Source organism: Gracilinanus agilis, chromosome 4 (assembly GCF_016433145.1).
Source record: "Gracilinanus agilis isolate LMUSP501 chromosome 4, AgileGrace, whole genome shotgun sequence".
NCBI lineage: Eukaryota > Metazoa > Chordata > Mammalia > Didelphimorphia > Didelphidae > Gracilinanus > Gracilinanus agilis.
The window spans coordinates 413,755,536-413,773,671 of record NC_058133.1 but is presented as its reverse complement, the minus strand read 5'-3'; the positions used below and the strand labels follow the sequence as shown (position 1 = coordinate 413,773,671).

General features: G+C 35.1%; 1 protein-coding gene across 4 annotated transcripts in view; it reads right to left on the bottom strand.

Annotated features, from left to right (window-relative positions):
• The window catches only part of ESR1 (estrogen receptor 1), a 327,238-nt gene that overhangs the window by 291,023 nt on the left and 18,079 nt on the right, over positions 1–18,136 (bottom strand). For 3 of the 4 annotated variants that reach the window (XM_044671712.1, XM_044671714.1, XM_044671715.1), the window contains one exon: positions 745–935. In XM_044671712.1, the coding sequence (XP_044527647.1) occupies positions 745–935 (191 nt within the window). Of the gene's footprint in view, positions 1–738; positions 936–18,136 lie in introns of all 4 variants that reach the window. The other variant, XM_044671713.1, reaches the window with a different exon arrangement.

Here is an 18,136-nt window from a genome sequence, read left to right as displayed (position 1 = left end):
CTCTCTCTCTCTCTCTCTCTCTCTCTCACTCTCTCTCTCTCTTTCTCTCTCTCTCTCTCTCTTTCTCTCTTTCTCTCTTTCTCTCTCTCCCCTTTGCTATTATCTTCTTTCTATCTCTGTCTCTGTCTCCCTGTCTGTGTATCTCTCTCAGTCTCTCTCTCTCCACTTAAAAGAAGATAATAGCTTTAGAGACTTCAAAATTCATGGCAGACACTAAAGAACTCAGCAAAATCTTCCCTAACATCAGCTAGCCCCTTTTTCTGATGTTCTTTGACAAGCAACATAGTCTAGTGAAAAAAATACTCAATTTGGAGTCAAAGGAGTAAGCATCAATTTTCAGATCTGCCATTTACTATCTGTGTGTCTGTGTGAAATTAATTTTACCTTTCTGGGACTTAGTTTCTTCATCTGCAAAATTGAGGATTGGATTAGGTGACCTGTAAGGTTGTTCCCAGTTCAAATCTACAGTGCTACGAGCCTTGTCTTTCTCCAATATAAATTTTTAATTCAATTCAATAAGCATATATTAAGTGTTTTGGGAGCACAGAGACACCAAATTTAGAAAAAGCATAAGCTCTGTTCCTGTGTAATTTACTGACTAATCTTGCTTAAAAAAATCAAATTAGTCCCACCAACTTTAGTGTATTTGTTAAATGAACCCAGTCTATATTTCTTCCTTCTTATAGCATATACATTTTTTTCTGAGGAATAAATGTTGATTAATTGTTTTCAACACACTATTACCTTGAATGCTTCTTTTGAAGAAGGCCTTACAGCCCTCGCAGGACCAGACACCATAATGGTAGCCTGAAGCATAATCATTGCACACTGCACAGTAGCGAGTCTCCTTGGTGGATTCCATGGCCAAGGTTCCCTTGTCACCAGCACTGGCCAATCTTTCTCTACCACCCTGGCGCCGGTTGTCTGAACTTGGCCTGGAAAACAAGCACTGAGTGAATCCACTGACATTAGGAAAGCAAAATTTTCATTCTCTATTAAAGAAGAGAGAAAGGGGGGGGGGAGCCCATGACAGATCCACCTTATTCTGACATTTTGAAATAATGAATCACAGTGTAAGCTAATCTTTCATTAGCTCTCGCCGACTGCTGCAGCAAAAAGTGTTTGCCTATTATATTAACCTTGAGGGGGAATTGTTTATTATGAACCTGCTAGGAAAACTGACTCCCTGCCCCAGAATATATTAACGGGGTCTTTCTTCATGGAAAAAGGAAACAAAGTGGCTTCTAATAGACTTTTAAATTTTTCACAGGGATTCACAATTAATTTAGAACCATTTGAAACTAATGTACATTCCAATTCTAGGCCACTCCAGGACCTCAGGGAGGGCCAAGGCAGAGCAGAAAACAGCTGTAACATTTGGAATTTGAAGAAGTCATACTGGTGTGGGAACCATGGTGCTGAAAGTTAAAAGTCCAGTTGCCATCAGACAAACTAGGACATCACCAAGCTTAATCTAACTCCTCATCTATCAAGTGAAAAAGCTTCATAGATTACCTCTAAGCTTCCAGCTCTGAACTTCTGTTAGTTTTGTCATTCTAATTGGCCAAAGCTATCCTGTATACTTAGCTGCTAACACCATCATTGTTCAAACATTATACAAAGTTGATATTGTGAAATCAAACTACTGCAGCAAGGTACATCATAGTCAGACAATAGTAATGGTAAAGCCACGTTATCTGTCTGAATTGTAGTTGCTACTTAAGGAAATAAAATCCTTTTGTATCCCTATGAATGACAATGGTGTGGTAGAAAGAATAATGGATTTGGACTCAGAATACATAGGCTCAAATCCTAGTATTTACTACCTCTGTGATCATGGGGAACTTACTTAACTTTCTTGGGCCTCAGTTTACTCCTCTGTAAAATAAAGGAATTAGATTAGATAACTTTTAAAGTCTCTACCAGCTCTGAATATGTGGTCCTATGATAATATATGAACATAATAAAACTAAACAAACTCATTAGAGGATTCAATTTGTGAAATTAGGATTTTTTTTAACAGTTAATTTTTTAAAATTCCTTAAGAAGTTAAAGGATTATAATCAGAAAAGTTTTGACAAATAGCTAATTTAAAAGGTCACCCTTCTGTGCTAGTGCCAATATGAACTATCAAAAGTAGTGTATATATGGAAAAGATTGTAGATCAGGCAAACTTTTTTTATTCAAACCTACATACAACAATATTATTTTTAAACAAAGGATGAGGAGATAAATATGCAAAAATACAAAGACACATACACATTTATGCTTCTTTCAAAGACTTCCATATTCATTTCAGCAATAATATTCTGCTTTCCAGTGCAAGGGACCAAAAGGAAAAGAAAAAACAACATTTTTGAACATAGTCTAGGATGCTGTTATCAATATTACCTGATTGCACTTTATATTTGATACAAGTAATTCAGAATTTTCATATTGCTGTCACTGCTATATTTACATATGCTCTTGATTTCTAATTACATTTCAAGATTCCCTAATTCTGTTCTATAGGTTTCTAAGAACATAAAAACACATATGATCCTCAATTACAAAAGAATTTCCTTATTTTCTGGGTGGTAAATTATTTGTGGGATATAATTACCTAGAAACTCCATTAAAACATAAACTCAAGAGTAATATTTTTAGTGCTTGCTGGCCCTTTTCACAATTTATCAAATATTTTTATGTTTTATATAAAGTTTAAGGTGTTTTCATTACAAGAGGTTGTTTTGCTCAAAAAGTATCAAAACCATTTTGATAGAATGAGGCTATGCTTATCTGTTGATATGTGTATTACCAATACCTTTGAGAATATACATTTCAATCTGAGTTCATTTATATTTATCAAACTGAACTGTATACTCTTTCTTATGACCCTAAAAGGAGCATCACTCTCTTGAGCTTGGAGTGTCACCAGAAAGGCTTAACAATGCTCTTGGGGGTCTCTTATCTGTTGTCTACTCTAACAAGCACACCATTCAACTCCTGGTTCACAATCTTGTATTCCAAGAACCCATTCCCCATTTTACTCTCTGACCAGGAGTTAACATTTTAGCTTTGTTTTCTAAATATGGAAAATAAAATATACAAGGAAATTAAAAACCAATCAATTCATAGGGCAGCTCAAAATCCTAGGCCATCTACTCATGGTCTCCTTATACCATGTTGATCCTAGATGTATTCCTTTAAGAAAAAAATTTTCTCTCCTTAATTTTTCAACTAACTGACAATATGCCAGGACAAGCCCAGTTAATTATTTCAGGTCTCTTTTGGATTTCTCAACAGAAGTGTGATACTTTTTCCTCACTTGTCACTTTTTTTTTAACTGTGGCAGGAGCTAGAGAATCAATTTTCATCTCAGGATAATATTGATTCTTTCCTGATTTTCTATAGCCCTACAATATGATTTTGTGACTAACTTGTCTTCTTAAAGTAAAAATAATTACTTCCTCAGTTGTAAATACTTTTTTGCCTTCCCCTTCTTCTCTTTTGGTGTTTTCCCATCTCCCCTCCTTGAGTTCTCAGCCCAAAGCCCACCAGCACCCCTTCACTAACATGCCCATTCTCAAATCTGGCATTTCTTTTCAGTTCCCATTCTCCAAAACAGCCTTCCCAAATGCTGCCAACCAAATTTCTTTTATAGCTCTAGATTACATTTGCCATTCAGATGAAATTCATAAAATCCTGGCTCCATGGAGTAGCTAATCTGGCATTTTCTATTTAATCCATCATGAATGACTTATGCTTTCAAGTTGGCAACCTCAAATATGATTTCTTTGTTATGTTTTGTTTTGTTTTAATATTCCAGTGAGACTGCTGGTTTTAAGCGCCATATTCTTATTCATTCTCTGCTACCCACTGTCTTCCATTTCCTCAACTCAGTATTATACTCCCAACCCCCAATTTTAAACCTTTTTTAAAAAATGTTTGTTTGCTGGTGTTTCATGCATAATTCATATCAGCAGGAAGCTTCTGTGACTAAATACGGGCTTAGTGTTTTGGAGTCTATAGAGATTTCTGTGTTTCAGAAAGTATGGAGTTGAACTTTTTCTGAGATATTGTACAGGGAGTAAGATCCAAATAAAATTCCTCACCCTCCATATCACCATCTGATCAAATTTTACCTATACTTCAAGGCACAGCTCAAATGTTATCTTCTACATGAAACTCCCTGATTTCTTACCCAGGAGTGATCTTTCCTCATTCTAAAAATTCTGTATTTTTTATGATCCTTATCACAGCCTATATTTTATTAAATGATTAGTTCTGCATAAACTTTAGTATGCTCTATTTGTGTCATAAATTCTTTAAGGATAGAGATCATATGCTTATATATAGCTTTGATTCTTTATCCAAAACTATCTGTTCATATCTTTTGACCATTTATCAATTGGGGAATAGCTCATGTTCTTACATATTTCACAAGGTTCTCATATTTTAGAAATGAGACCTCTAGCCAAGAAATTGGCCATATAATTTTTTCCCATCTTCCCAATTTTCCCAACTCCTCCTCCTCATCCATCCTCATCATCCTCAGGAAAGATTATCCTTTCCCAAATTTTCTTCAAAATTTGGCTATATTTGTTTTATGTCTAAAATATTTTTTTTCAATTTAATACATTCAAAATTATCCACTTTACTTCTCACAATGCTCTTTATTTCTTGTTTATTAATAAATCATTTTCCTATCCATAAATCTGATAGGTAATATGTTCCATGTTCTTCTAGTTTGCTTATGAAACAGCTACCTTTATGCTTAAGTCATGTATCCATTTTGATTTTATCTTGATAAATGGCAAAAGATATTTATCATTGCCTCTCCCTTGGCATCTAACATGGAGTTTTAGACATAAAATTATATAATATTTTAATCTCTTCCATATGACAGTCCTTTAAATACCTGAAAATGATTATCATGCCTGTTTTAAGGTTTCCTTTCTGATTTAACATCATAAGTAACTCAAAGCATTCCTCAGATGACATGATATGAGACTTTTCACCATTCTGGTTTCCCTTTTCTTGATAAGTTTCAGATTTTTCATGTTCTTCTATAAATGACATGGGCAGAAATAAATGTAATACTCCATATGTGGTATGACTAGGACATAATACAGTGAGGCTAGTCCTTCCCTTGTCCTGGATACTATGTCTCTCTTAATGCAGCATTGTTTCTTTTTGGTTGTTGTTGTTTTTATCAATTACCCTAGGATTCATATTAACCTTCCAGTCAATGAAAATTCCTAAACATTTTTCATATTAAGTGTTTTGAAACCAAATTCTTCCTAATATACTTACATTATTCATTAATTTTTACTTAATCGAAAGACTTTATATTGATCCCTATCATTTCAGTTCTTTATTGATAGTTTCAACTCATCATTTCAGTCATTTTAAGGGAATAAATATTTATACAGTAGCTACTACATGTCAAATATGCTAAACTCTGGTGTGTGTTGTGTGTGTGTCTTTTTACAGCTATTATCTTGTTTGATCTTTACAACAATCCTGAAAGACAGTTGCTATTATTAACTCCATTTTACAGGTGAAGAAACTGAGGCAAACGGAGTTTTTTTTTTAGTGGCTTGCCCAAGGTCACACAGCTATCTGAAGCTAGATTTGATCTCAGGTCTTCCTGTCCCCAGGCACCAATAGCTACCTTTATAAGTATGTTTCTAATTGTTCTTTGAAGTCATGAATTAAAATCTGTGATGTTTCAGAAAGAACACAGGTCTAGGGATCAGTTTTCCTATGTTCTACCTCTAGATCTATCACTAATTACTAAGCACATCACTTGATCTCTCTTAACCTAGCTTTCTTCATTTAAAAATTTTTTAAATACATATTACATAATTTTTAACATCCCTTTAAGGTATAATATTATATTTACTGGGCTCCTTTCTTTGTGGAATAAGACAAGGCCAACAATAGAGTTTTGTGGTTCACCAACCAAGACCAGGCTGCCATTGATCCATGTCAATAATCCTCTCATATAAGATAGAAGAATCTGGAGAGAAAAAAAGACCTAAACCTTGAGTTTAAGGTATAGAAACTAGCATATGAAAAGAAATCAAATTCCAGTCTACTCATGGGCAAGGATAGTTTGTCCTATGGTTCAAGGCAAATATGTCAGGCAGGATGAAACAACCTCCACAAATCAGATGTTACACATTTTCATAGAATTCAATAACTAGGTAGTTTCTAGGTGGTGGCAGGTTATTGCTGCTCCTGTATTTCATGTTCTTCCAGAAGTACAGATTATCTATCCCTCATCAGATAACTCACTAAATATAATCCTTATTCCCCTTCAGTCTAGCAAATATAAATTCAAGGCTGGATAGTGGAAGAGGGAGGATTTAGGAAAATATGGATTTTTGTTCAAAACTGGCCTTTTTGTTGTGTTCTTTAAGGGAAAAATTAGGAACTAGTATTGAAGTGTTAAAGTGACTAAAGACTAGGGGCCTTTGGGGATCTACCCTCAGAACCTCAAAATCAAAAGTGTTTTATAAACCAAAGGGAAAATCTTTCAACCATCAGATAATATACAGAACAGAATTTGTAGCTGTGAATTCCCTTCAGAAATCTATAATTATCCAGCATAATATCCATATTTTCCTCCATTTTTGTGGGAAAATACAATCATTTTGACTGTCTAGTTTAAAATTTGGTCACTGTATATTGTCATTCAACAAATAATGAACAAAAGAGGCTATTTCTGTAAGTCATGCACAATGATAATTTAATGACAATATTAATTTTCTTTTAAAATTATGACAAACAAATGTCAAATTTGTCTAATTCATCAAACAAAAAGCTAATAGAAAGAGATGTGTTATTCATGTTTGGCTTTGAATAGAAAATGCGTAACACCTGGTTTGTGGAGATAGTCTCATCCTGACACAAGATCTCTCATTTCTTGAACCATAGGACAAACTATCCTTGCCCATGAATAGAGTAAAATCCCTTAAACATGACATCAACTAGAGGTTAATGTTCTCATTAGAATGTTTAGAATTTTCTGTTCACATGAAAAAATATATCTAGGTGGCATAGTGGATAGAGTGCTAGGCCTGGAGTCAAAAGGGCCTGAATTCAAATCTAGCCTCAGACATTTAATAGCTACTTGCCCCTGGACACTTAACCCTATTTATCTCCGTTTCTTCGTGTTTAATAAGGCTGGAGAAAGAAATGGCAAACCACTCCAACATCTTTGTCAAGAAAATGCCAAATGAGGTGACAAAGAGTTGGATACAACTGTAATGACTGAACAAGTGTAGATTTTCTGATCTAATGGGGAGCAAGGCTAATGTGGGATAGAATAACCTAAAAAGAAACTGCTTTTAGCCAACATTTTTAATTAGTTTCAGAGCTCCTAATAAGCAACATAATTGACTGACTTGAGTTTCGCTCTCTCTTTCTTACTCTGTTTCCCATATTCTGGAAGAGCTAATGAGCAATGAAACCAAAAGGTGGGAAGAAAGAAAGTGTGGATAACAGAAAATGGGCCAATCAGGAGACATTTAGAATTTCTGACACCACAGCTGTGTAGAAAAGAGATTTGACTAGAGGACAGATTTAAAAGCTTAAATTCAACAGGAGAATATGACATTGTAATAAGGAATAATAAATGTGCACATGTGCCAAGTTAGTAAGTGGAAGGTGACATAATATTAAAGAAATATCACTCTGGTAGTGTATATCTTTGGGAAAAGGATTTGTGGACAAGAATTCTAAACAACCCAAAAGAAAGTGAATGTCTATCAACTGGAGAATAGCTAAAAATGGTATTATATGAAGATAATAAAAAGATTAAATTCCAGCAAAACAATGAATCATGAAAAATTAAAAGACACTTGGAAAGAGGTACATAAATTAATATACAATTAATAAGCACAGTCAAAAACCCATATGTACAATAACAACCAAATAAGTGAAAAGATTATCAAGGTCAAATTCTAAGTAATAGAAAAAAAAACAGTGAAGGTTCCAGAAGAGGGATAACAAATCAGTCTTCTTCCCTAATACCAGACAGGTGGAAGATCATTACTACTGGTCTGTCTAGTTCAGCAAGGTTTCTCTGTCATATATTTTTGCCTTAATTATTTTTCTTTGTCACAAGGAAGGCTTAATATGAGGAATGAGGTATGATTGAATTGTGAGGGGAAAAGACATAATGAAATTTTTTATTCTATATACTTTAAGTAATTTCAAATGCTCAAAAGGAAATCTTTTTAAAATGTTGATCTCTGTTTTTGGTGTGGTATTTATAAAGGATTCCGATTGCTTACAAAATATGCTAATCACATATCAAGACCATACAAGCATGTTAAGAAACAAAAATAATGGAAAACTGGTCTTTGTTATTAATTTGGGGAAAATAAGGATATGGAACTACCATTTTTAGAATGTTCAGGGTTAAATACATAGGCAGTGATCATGGAAGAAAGACCCCTGGTCTGCCAGTTGGGAAGGCTAGGTTAGTTAGCCTAGAAAGCCTGTTTTATTTGCATAAGCCTGGGTAAGTGAAAACCTATTTAAGACTTCAATTCCACGTCAGCAAAATAAGGGTTGTTGGATTTGATGGCTTCTAAAATCTAGCTCTAACTTTCCATGGTTCTATAATTCTAATTTGTATCTCTGACTAACATTCCCATCTATATTTAGCCATCATTTCTTCATTGAGTCTATAGTACAACAGAAAGAGTACTAGATTTTGTATCAAAGGATCATGGAATCATTTATCTTGAACTGGAAGACCCTTTAGAGGCCATTGAATTTAAGTCCCTCATTTTAAAGGCTAGCAAACTCAGACACAGAAAGAAATTAAATATCTTCTCAAAGATTAGACACTTGGTGTTTTTTTAAACCCTTACCTTAAATCTTGGAGTCAATACTGAGTATTGGCTCCAAGGCAGAAGAGTGGTAAGGGTAGGCAATGGGGGGTCAAGTGACTTGCCCAGGGTCACACAGCTGAGAAGTGTCTGAGGCCAGATTTGAACCTAGGACCTCCAATCTCTAGGCCTGACTCTCAATCCACTGAGCTACCCAGCTGCCCCAACACCTAATATTTTTATCTTCTGCTACTTACAACATGTATAACTTAGATAAATTACTTCACTTAACTGGGCACCAATTTCTTCATTTTTAAAACAATGGTATTGGATAAGATATTCTCTGGGGGAGAATGGAAGAAAGGAAGGAAAAGGAAAGAAGAAAAGAAATTATGTTAAAAGATCACTCTACTGCAAATATTAATGATATAGAAATATGTTTTGAACAATGATACATGTATAAACCAGTGGAACTGATTGTTGGCTGTGGGAGGGAGAGGAGAAAGCAGTAGGGGGGATTATAAATCATGTAACCATGGAAAAATATTCTAAATCAAAATGTAATTTTTTTAAAAAATAAGAAAAAAGAAAAGAAATTGGAGGATGAGAATAAAAGGAGAGAGGGATGAAAGGAAAGAAAGAAGAGAGGGTGCAAAGGAAAGAATGAAAGAAAGGAAAGAAGGGGAAAGAGAGAAGGAAGGGAAGAAAAGAGGGAAAAAGGGAAAGAGAGACAGAAGGATAAGGTGGAAAAGGAATAAGACAGAAAAGAATGGAATGGAATGAAGGAAAAGGGAGATGAAATGAAGAAAGAAAAAGAGGAAAGGGGACAGAAAGAGAAGGATGGAAGGAAAGAACAGAGAAAGGCAAGGAAGGAATGAAAAAAGAGAGGGAGAGAGAAGGAAGGAAGAAAAAGAGAAGAAAAGAGGAAAAGAAAGGAAGGAAATTTTAGAACTGTTCTCAACTATTCTGACCACAATAAACATTCTGAGGCAGCTGCCAATGTTTTATCCATTGTGCTTCTAATGAGCAGTATAACTTTCCTCTAAAAGAAGGTGTAAGAGAAGATAGAGACAGCTAGAGCTGAAGGAAGTAAGAAAAAGGAAGAGGTTAGGCAAAGAGGAAAAACTGGTTATGCATATTTGACATATCCCAAGCTCACTGAACTCATTCAAGAATGATGAAGGTGAAAACTGAATCAGAAGAAGCAACTATTGGAACAATACAAGCCGAGTAAACCTCCCTCCTCTGCTGCACCCATGCCTAGTCCTACACATGGGCCAGAAAAACCCCCAAAGGAAATGAATAATTCTAGAACTTAAAAACTCAGTTTTTTAAAAATAGTTATTTGGTTGTGACTTGAGAAGAAGCAAAGGCATTTTTGCAGAAAACAACAGGCTAGAAGTCAAGTGTATAAAACATGATAATAATTATAACTCATGTGGATTGTGCTTTATGTTGCTTTAGGGAAATTTTTTTCATATGGATCTCACAAAACTGAGGGAGAAAAGTACAAAAAGTATTATTATCTGTACTTGAGAGCTAAAGAAACCAAGGTTCAAAGAGCAGATTCTTATTCCTGTAAAATTTGGACAGGATGACTCCTAAGGTCTTTCCAAAGCTGAGATTCACCAAACTATTACTTTGATTCTGTGATCTCATATGTTTTTCCTTTAGAAAATCTAAAAGTGGATTGAGTCAACATTTTTAGTAGAAAGAGCAATGCAAGTGGAGGCAGAAGACTAAGGTTTCAAAATTAGGCTTCATCAAGTAATGTCTGAATGACCTCGGGCAAGTCACATATTTCTTCATCTATGAAACTGGCGTAAAATGACTGTTACGTTGTTGGTATGATAATCATATATAAAGTTATACTTATATGCATTTATATATAAATAACATTTATACATAATGATATTTTTATATAAAATAGCAAGAAACCATAGAGAGAATGTCCAAGCATCACCTAGGAAGAAACAGGGAAACCACTCTGATTATGTCTCCTCAAGTGAATTCCCTAGACAAAATGAGAATATTATCCTTGAGTTTTCAATTATCACCCCAGCCCCCACCCAAGGCCTTTGTTCTGGCAATGACTCAAATTCCATACACACCTTGGGCTGGTCCTGATCTTTAAAAAGGAAATTGGACAGAGAAAAAGAAGAACTACTCAAAGGCATGGATTAAGTCAGGCCCTGAAGAGAAAACTGTGCCTCTACAAAGCTTTTCCAGAGAAGCACAGAACCTTTTCCATGAGAGAAGAAAGTAATGTTAAATGAAAACCCAGATAGATTGACATGAATTCAGTGACAAAAAAGACAGAACCATCACTATATAAAGACTTAAAGGGGAAAATAGATAGACAAAGCAGATAGCCAAGATCTGGGAGAGAAAAAATAGACCTATTTCCTTTACCAGTAATGTGAGTCATGGGTAGCATATAGGTAAGAGCTGAGTGAAAACTATAACAGAGAGGAAAGTTGCAGGACTCAGGGCTGCTAGGGGGCTCAGTGGATTGAGAGTCAGGATCAGAAACAGGAGGTCCTGGGTTCAAATATGGCCTCAGACACTTCCTAGCTGTGTGACCCCGGGCAAGTCACTTAGCCCCAATTTGTTTAGCCCTTACCACTCTTCAGCCTTGGAACCAACACACAGTATTACTTCTATGATGGAATATGAAGATTAAAAAAAAAGTTGCAGGACTCCCTAGAAACAAGTTATTTTATGAAAAGGGTAGGGGTAGGGTGGAAGAGATCACCAATATCAGTGTTATAAATACTGAAAATTTGCATGATCTCTATGGGCCTGTTTTAGACATAATCTGAATTCTAATGTTCTCAGAGGAAACCTTATGTGAGTGAATGACCCAAAGACTACTTTGAGGAATCTTTAAGACTGATTTCAGTTGAAGTGAGCCCAAAGCTTCAGATCTGAATCGTGGATAACATCGTCATAAAGTACTATAAAGAATCATAGACTGTTGGAATTGTAATTGCAATATTCTAGTCTAATGCACTCATTTTATAGATGAGGAAATTGCAATTAGATCCAGAGAGATGAAGCAACTTTCAAAAAGTCACAAAGGTGATCCAGGAAGCATGGAATAGTAAAAAGCAGTTTGGTACAGCAAAATAGATTACAAGAATTTGGTATCATGAGACCTAGGTTTGAGCTCCAGTGTCTGGCATGTAATAAGTGATTAATAAATTATTTATTTGTTACTACTTGTGTGATTATTAGCATCTCTAGGGCACAATCTCATCAGCTGCCAAATGAATGACTTGGAACTATACCAATGTTGAGGTTTCTTCCAGTTCTAAATCTAATATCCTCAGTGATAGAGCCAAGATTTGAGCCCAAGGCCTCTGATTTTAAATCTACTATCCTTGATATGGGACATTCCATATACTTCTGTTTTGTTTTCTCTTTTTTTTTTTAATTTTAAACCCTTAACTTCTGTGTATTGACTTATAGGTGGAAGAGTGGTAAGGGTAGGCAATGGGGGTCAAGTGACCTGCCCAGGGTCACACAGCGGGGAAGTGTCTGAGGCCAGATTTGAACCTAGGGGACCTCTTGTCTCTAGGCCTGGCTCTCAATCCACTGAGCTACCCAGCTGCCTCCAATTCCATATACATCTGCACAAAGTCAAAAAACAATAGGTGGTAGCTTCGAAAACTAGAAATGAAAAATGGCAATAGGAAAGAGGAACAGAGTAAACTGGAAGCCAGCTCCAAAAGCATCCCTGAATTTATACCAGCAAGAAGCCCTCTTCCCCCACATATTCTTTTCTTTATCAAGGAAATAATAATACTACAGTCCCGGCATCAATCCTCCCACATTCTGCTGTCTATCCAAGTATAAGCCTACTTGGGAGTAACCTTTAAATCCGTATCTGCTGCTATATGAGAAGGAATTTGCCAACCTCAAAGGAAATCTAGAATCACCCTACATAGTGCTTATGAGGCAATTAATTCAACCCTGTCTTCTTGGAGTTGGGATGACCTAAATTTTCATTTTATATATATATATGTATATATATATATATACATATTATTAAAGGCTGAGAAAATGTAAAATTATAGTTTCTCCAGTTCTAACCAGAGGAAAGAAATTGTACATCAAAGATCTTTAACGTTAGAGTCTTAAGAAGTTACATGAGCAGAGGATCATTTTTTCTTTACAATAGGTACAAATTATATTTATTTATTTTTAACAATTTTAGATAACACTCTTGTATAAATATTTCATATATTAAGATCATGCACATTTTTAAAAATTTATTTTTAAACTTAGTGTGTGAGACATCTTTGTAAATCTAAATTAGGATTTTAGTGAGATAAAGAAAAGCTCATTCCTTCCTTCAGAGAGATATGTTTTGCACAATGTTGACTAGATGACTAGTAGAGCTCTTATGCCTTTAAATTAAATTTAGCTTTAAATCATTTAGGTTGCCTCAATTTCCTCATCTGTAAAATGGGAATAATAAGGGCACCCACCTTCCAATGTTGTTGTATGGACCAAATGAGATAATAATTATAAAACATTTAGCACAGTGCTTGGTCCATAGTAAAGGTTATATAAATATTGGGTATTATTAAACAATAACACTTGGTAAATACTTCCTCAGTTGAGTGTCCTACAGGTATATGGAATGACACTCAGTAATTCTTGAAGACAGGAGAGGAATGTCAAGTTTGTGGAAGTCAGCTGGCTACTTTGGCTGGAATGAGTGTGTGGAGAGCCATATGAAATGGGACTAACAAGGTTGGTTGAATCTTCATGATATAGTCTTAAATATTAGGCCAAGTGTTTTCTGTTGCCTAAATCTTTCAGTAATTAGGCAGTGACAACAACTGTGGCCCTTAGACCTAGAAGCATTTTAATGCATTAATTACCCACATTTGTCAGCCTGACCACACTCATCCTTTGTCCAATCACCCATGACTTGACACGCAATTCAACAGGTAAAGACCCAGATACACTTTGGGTTCTATATCTTTAGCACTTATATTGCTTTAATACTATTTCAAAGGAGTAAAATGGAAGAAAAGTCACATTCTCTACTTCAAAATGAATATAGAACCAGTTAGAAGTGAAAACTCAAGAGAATGAACAAGATGTGGTCCTTCCTCCATGGGTTCTAGAGTGTAAGTTGCTCATGATCTCTTTGGTAGGGGTAAAAGTAAATAAAATAAGAATCATAGGTGGCAGCAAGGTATGGCACTGGGTTTGGAGTCTGATGGACCTGGATTATGGACTCTGCTTCTTACCATTTGTTTGATGTTGGGAAAGATAATTTACTACTCTGAACCTCAGTGCAATTACCTGCAAAATGATTCCTTAACTTAGTAGTGCCTGGGCAAACCAAAATCAAGGAGTACATTTCCTAAAAATGTATCTATTTGTACACATCTTTACACATATGGAATATATAGATGGAGTAATTTGTACAGAATGTCCTCAAAATCTTAGTGCAGTTTTAAGGTCCTAACAATCAAAACAGCACTAAGACTTTGGGGACTTGCTGTACATGATCTTTCATGTCTCTGAGTTTCATTATTCTTCCCTATAAAATAAGGACCAGTCTAGCTCTAAATCTAAAATCCTACTGGAATTCAATCTGGTTACATCTGGGAAAATTAAATTTAACCATGGCATATACTTCCTACATATATATAGAGGAAATTAGGCTTATCACATTCATATAGGAAACTCCCCAATGAGGAAACTCCCTTTACCAATGCAAGGTGGCATCTTCTTTGCAATCTGTGAGCTCAGATAAATGCATAAAATGCTGAGAGATTAAATGATTTGCCCAGGGGCATCCGGCTAATATATGTCAGTGGTAGGATTTTATAAAAAGGAAAGTGAACTAAAATCATTTTTGTTTTGGTTGTTATGTTATACCCCTTGAGATAGCTGGAGATATAAGCATTAACAAATTTTATTGATAATCCCCATCTGAAGACACCTTTCTTGATCCATACTATAGCCACATTCTCCACAAATAAAAGTACCTAAAAAGAATTTAAAATCTGGAATAGGCTCTTGCAATTTCTAAGAATCTTCTAAGTCACTAACCACTTTGTCTCTCTCCTTTCTCAACGGAAAATGGGGACAACACCTGCCTACCTCAGTGGTTTTACTGTGAAGATCAACTGAGATAATGCATTTGAAAATACACTGAAACCTGTAGACCATTATGCAAGTTCAAGAGGTTCTATATTATTTGGTTTTTAGTATACTACTTAGTTGAGAAAGACTTTCAATGGATGTGTTTTATCAACCATTGCACATACACCTTGATCACTCAATGAGCAGTAGGTTTATGGTTGTCTAGAATGAAAAAGATTAAACACTAAGAGAACAAAAGAAATCAAACTCTAAGCTGGTTTAGTCACTATGAAGCCAGGTAGCATGGTAAAGATGAAAAAAATATAAACCTTGGGCCAGTGCAGGGATCAACAAAACCACTAAGCAGTGGTAGGAAATAAAGTACATGGAATTAACCAAGTAGAATACCTGGCAGCCTTTACTCTTAGCACTTATTGACATCCATCTGATGGTTTCTGCCACCTTTTAAGCATTGGTCTATTTGTTTTTTCTCTTGTTCTTCTCTCTTTTATCCATATCCTTTGCCTAGGACACCTCTGAATACTTGGAGAGCACCCTCCAAACTATAGGGTATGAGGACTAGGGTGCCCCAGCTCCTTTCTTGTTATTAATGTCATCCTCAGAGTTTAGACAAATATTTCATTGCTGTTTATCTTTTTGTCCCAATAAATGTTTTTATAAAGTAAATAAAATACTGAATTATTATTTTTCCTGTACCCCAGTTTTCCCCTTCTGGCTCGGCAAGGTTTAATACATTCTGCAGAACAAAGGGAGAGGGAAAAAATTATCCTCTTCCCCCTCCTCAATTCCCATTTCAATCCAGACTAACATCCAATTTGGGCAGAATACCATTCAGCTTTTAACCAATGGCTTGAGCAGCTGCCAGCTTACTGCAATTTCCTAAGCATAAGAGAACTCTACAGAATGCACCAAGTACTGCATATCCAGGCCTATCTTTATCTCCCTACTATGCCTCTAACTGATTCCATATCATGCATTTTTTTTATTTTGATTGAGAAAAACATCCAGAAGGGCATCCCATGCACATCCCTTGATTAAACTGTGAATAAATTCTCTTTGAAGGTTTTCATTAACCCTATTCTCTTTCCCAAGGGAGTCAGATCATAGTAATTGTTTCCTTATTACTTCAATGACTCTCATACCTTCTTTAACAAACAACAGAAGCATTTACTTTGCATTAGATTCATAATACTGATACAAATATTAATTAAATACAGTTTATACAATCACTGCCAAGATAAAGGATAACTTTACATTGTTGTCCTTTTAAAGATTTTTTTTAAAGTTGTGATGCTATTTCCAATCATTACATCTTCTTTTGGAAAGCATTTCAGAAGCAATTTTCTAGAATTTAGGAGAAAAACATAGAAAGGGCTTGAAAATATAAAAGAAATTCTCCTAAGATATTGGAGGGATGAAGGAAATCTTGCTTTCTGAGAATTAACTTGAAAAAAAATGTTGATCAATTGATAAGTTTAGGAAAACAAATTCCTCAAGTCTGATTCCAATGTATTTACTAGTTTTTGCTCCTTAATTCCTCCCACCTACTGTGTGTTCCCATATTTCCTTCAATTATTTCACTTCTGCCTGTCTTTTCAGGCAAGTTGAATGAATAGGTTTTCAATTCTGGTTTTGGTAGAATGCCTAAATCTTTGTTGGCAATCAATACTAATAAAAACAATATAAAGAAAAGAGGAACACCAATTCTACTTGAAGGTAGTACTTCCTTTCCTGTTGAAACAGACCACTAGATCTCTGTGTGGTATTCAGGACACCCACAAAGATAAACAATAGGTGTTTTTGATATTAACTCTTGAGTAAAGTAGTATCTCTTTGTGGAGAGATTTGAACTCCACATCTAGTTTTCTATTCATTGTGCCATCTAGATACCTTCAAGTAAACTGATTACCTGGGATTAAAAAAAGATTTTTTTCATTGATAAAGATTAAAGAAGCATATACAAATACTTCAAAGACCTATGGTTTCATTAATACAGATACTCCTTCCACTAATGTGGATTATAATCCCTTTTAAACTTTATCTTTGAGGGTATCCGTAGCTAGAAAAACTTGTCATCCTTTGGATAACCAAGTAATAAATCTCTTCCATTTCAGGCTGATTCTTGTACAAAAGACCTATGATCCCTCAGCAGATTCATACTCAAAAACTGTAGTTTAATTGATTGCTCATAGGTAGGACGAGCTAACATAATAAAAATGACAATTCTACCCAAATTAATTTACCTATTTAGTGCCATACCTATCAAGCTACCAAAAAACTTCTTTACTGAATTAGAAAAAACTATAACAAATTTCATCTGGAAGAACAAAAGATCAAGAATATCAAGGGAAATAATGAAAAAAAATGTGAAGGAAGGGGGCCTAGCAGTACCAGATATTACACTATACTATAAAGCAGCAGTCATCAAAACAATATGGTACTGGCTAAGAGATAGAGAGGAGGATCAATGGAATAGACTGGGGATAAATGACATCAGCAAGACAGTGTATGATAAACCCAAAGAGCCCAACTTTTGGGACATGAATCCACTATTTGACAAAAACTGCTGGGAAATTTGGAAAACAATATGGGAGAGATTAGGTCTAGATCAACATCTCACACCCTACACCAAGATAAATTCAGAATGGGTGAACGACTTGAATATAAAGAGGGAAACTATAAACATGTTAAGTGAACACAGAATAGTATACTTGTCAGATCTCTGGGAAAGGAAAGACTTTAAAACCAAGCAAGAGTTAGAGAAAATTACAAAATGTAAATTAAATGGTTTTGATTATATTAAACTAAAAAGTTTTTGTACAAACAAAAACAATGTAGTCAAAATCAGAAGGGAAACAACAAATTGGGAAAAAATCTTTATAACGAAAAACTCTGACAGGGGTCTAATCACTCAAATATACAAGGAGTTAAAGCAATTGTATAAAAAATCAAGCCATTCCCCAATTGATAAATGGGCAAGAGGCATGAATAGGGAATTTTCAGGTAAAGAAATCAAAAGTATCAATAAGCACATGAGAAAGTGTTCCAAATCTCTAATAATCAGAGAAATGCAAATCAAAACAACTCTGAGGTATCACCTCACACCTAGCAGATTGGCTAAAATGAAAGAAGGGGAGACTAATGAATGTTGGAGGGGATGTGGCAAAATTGGGACA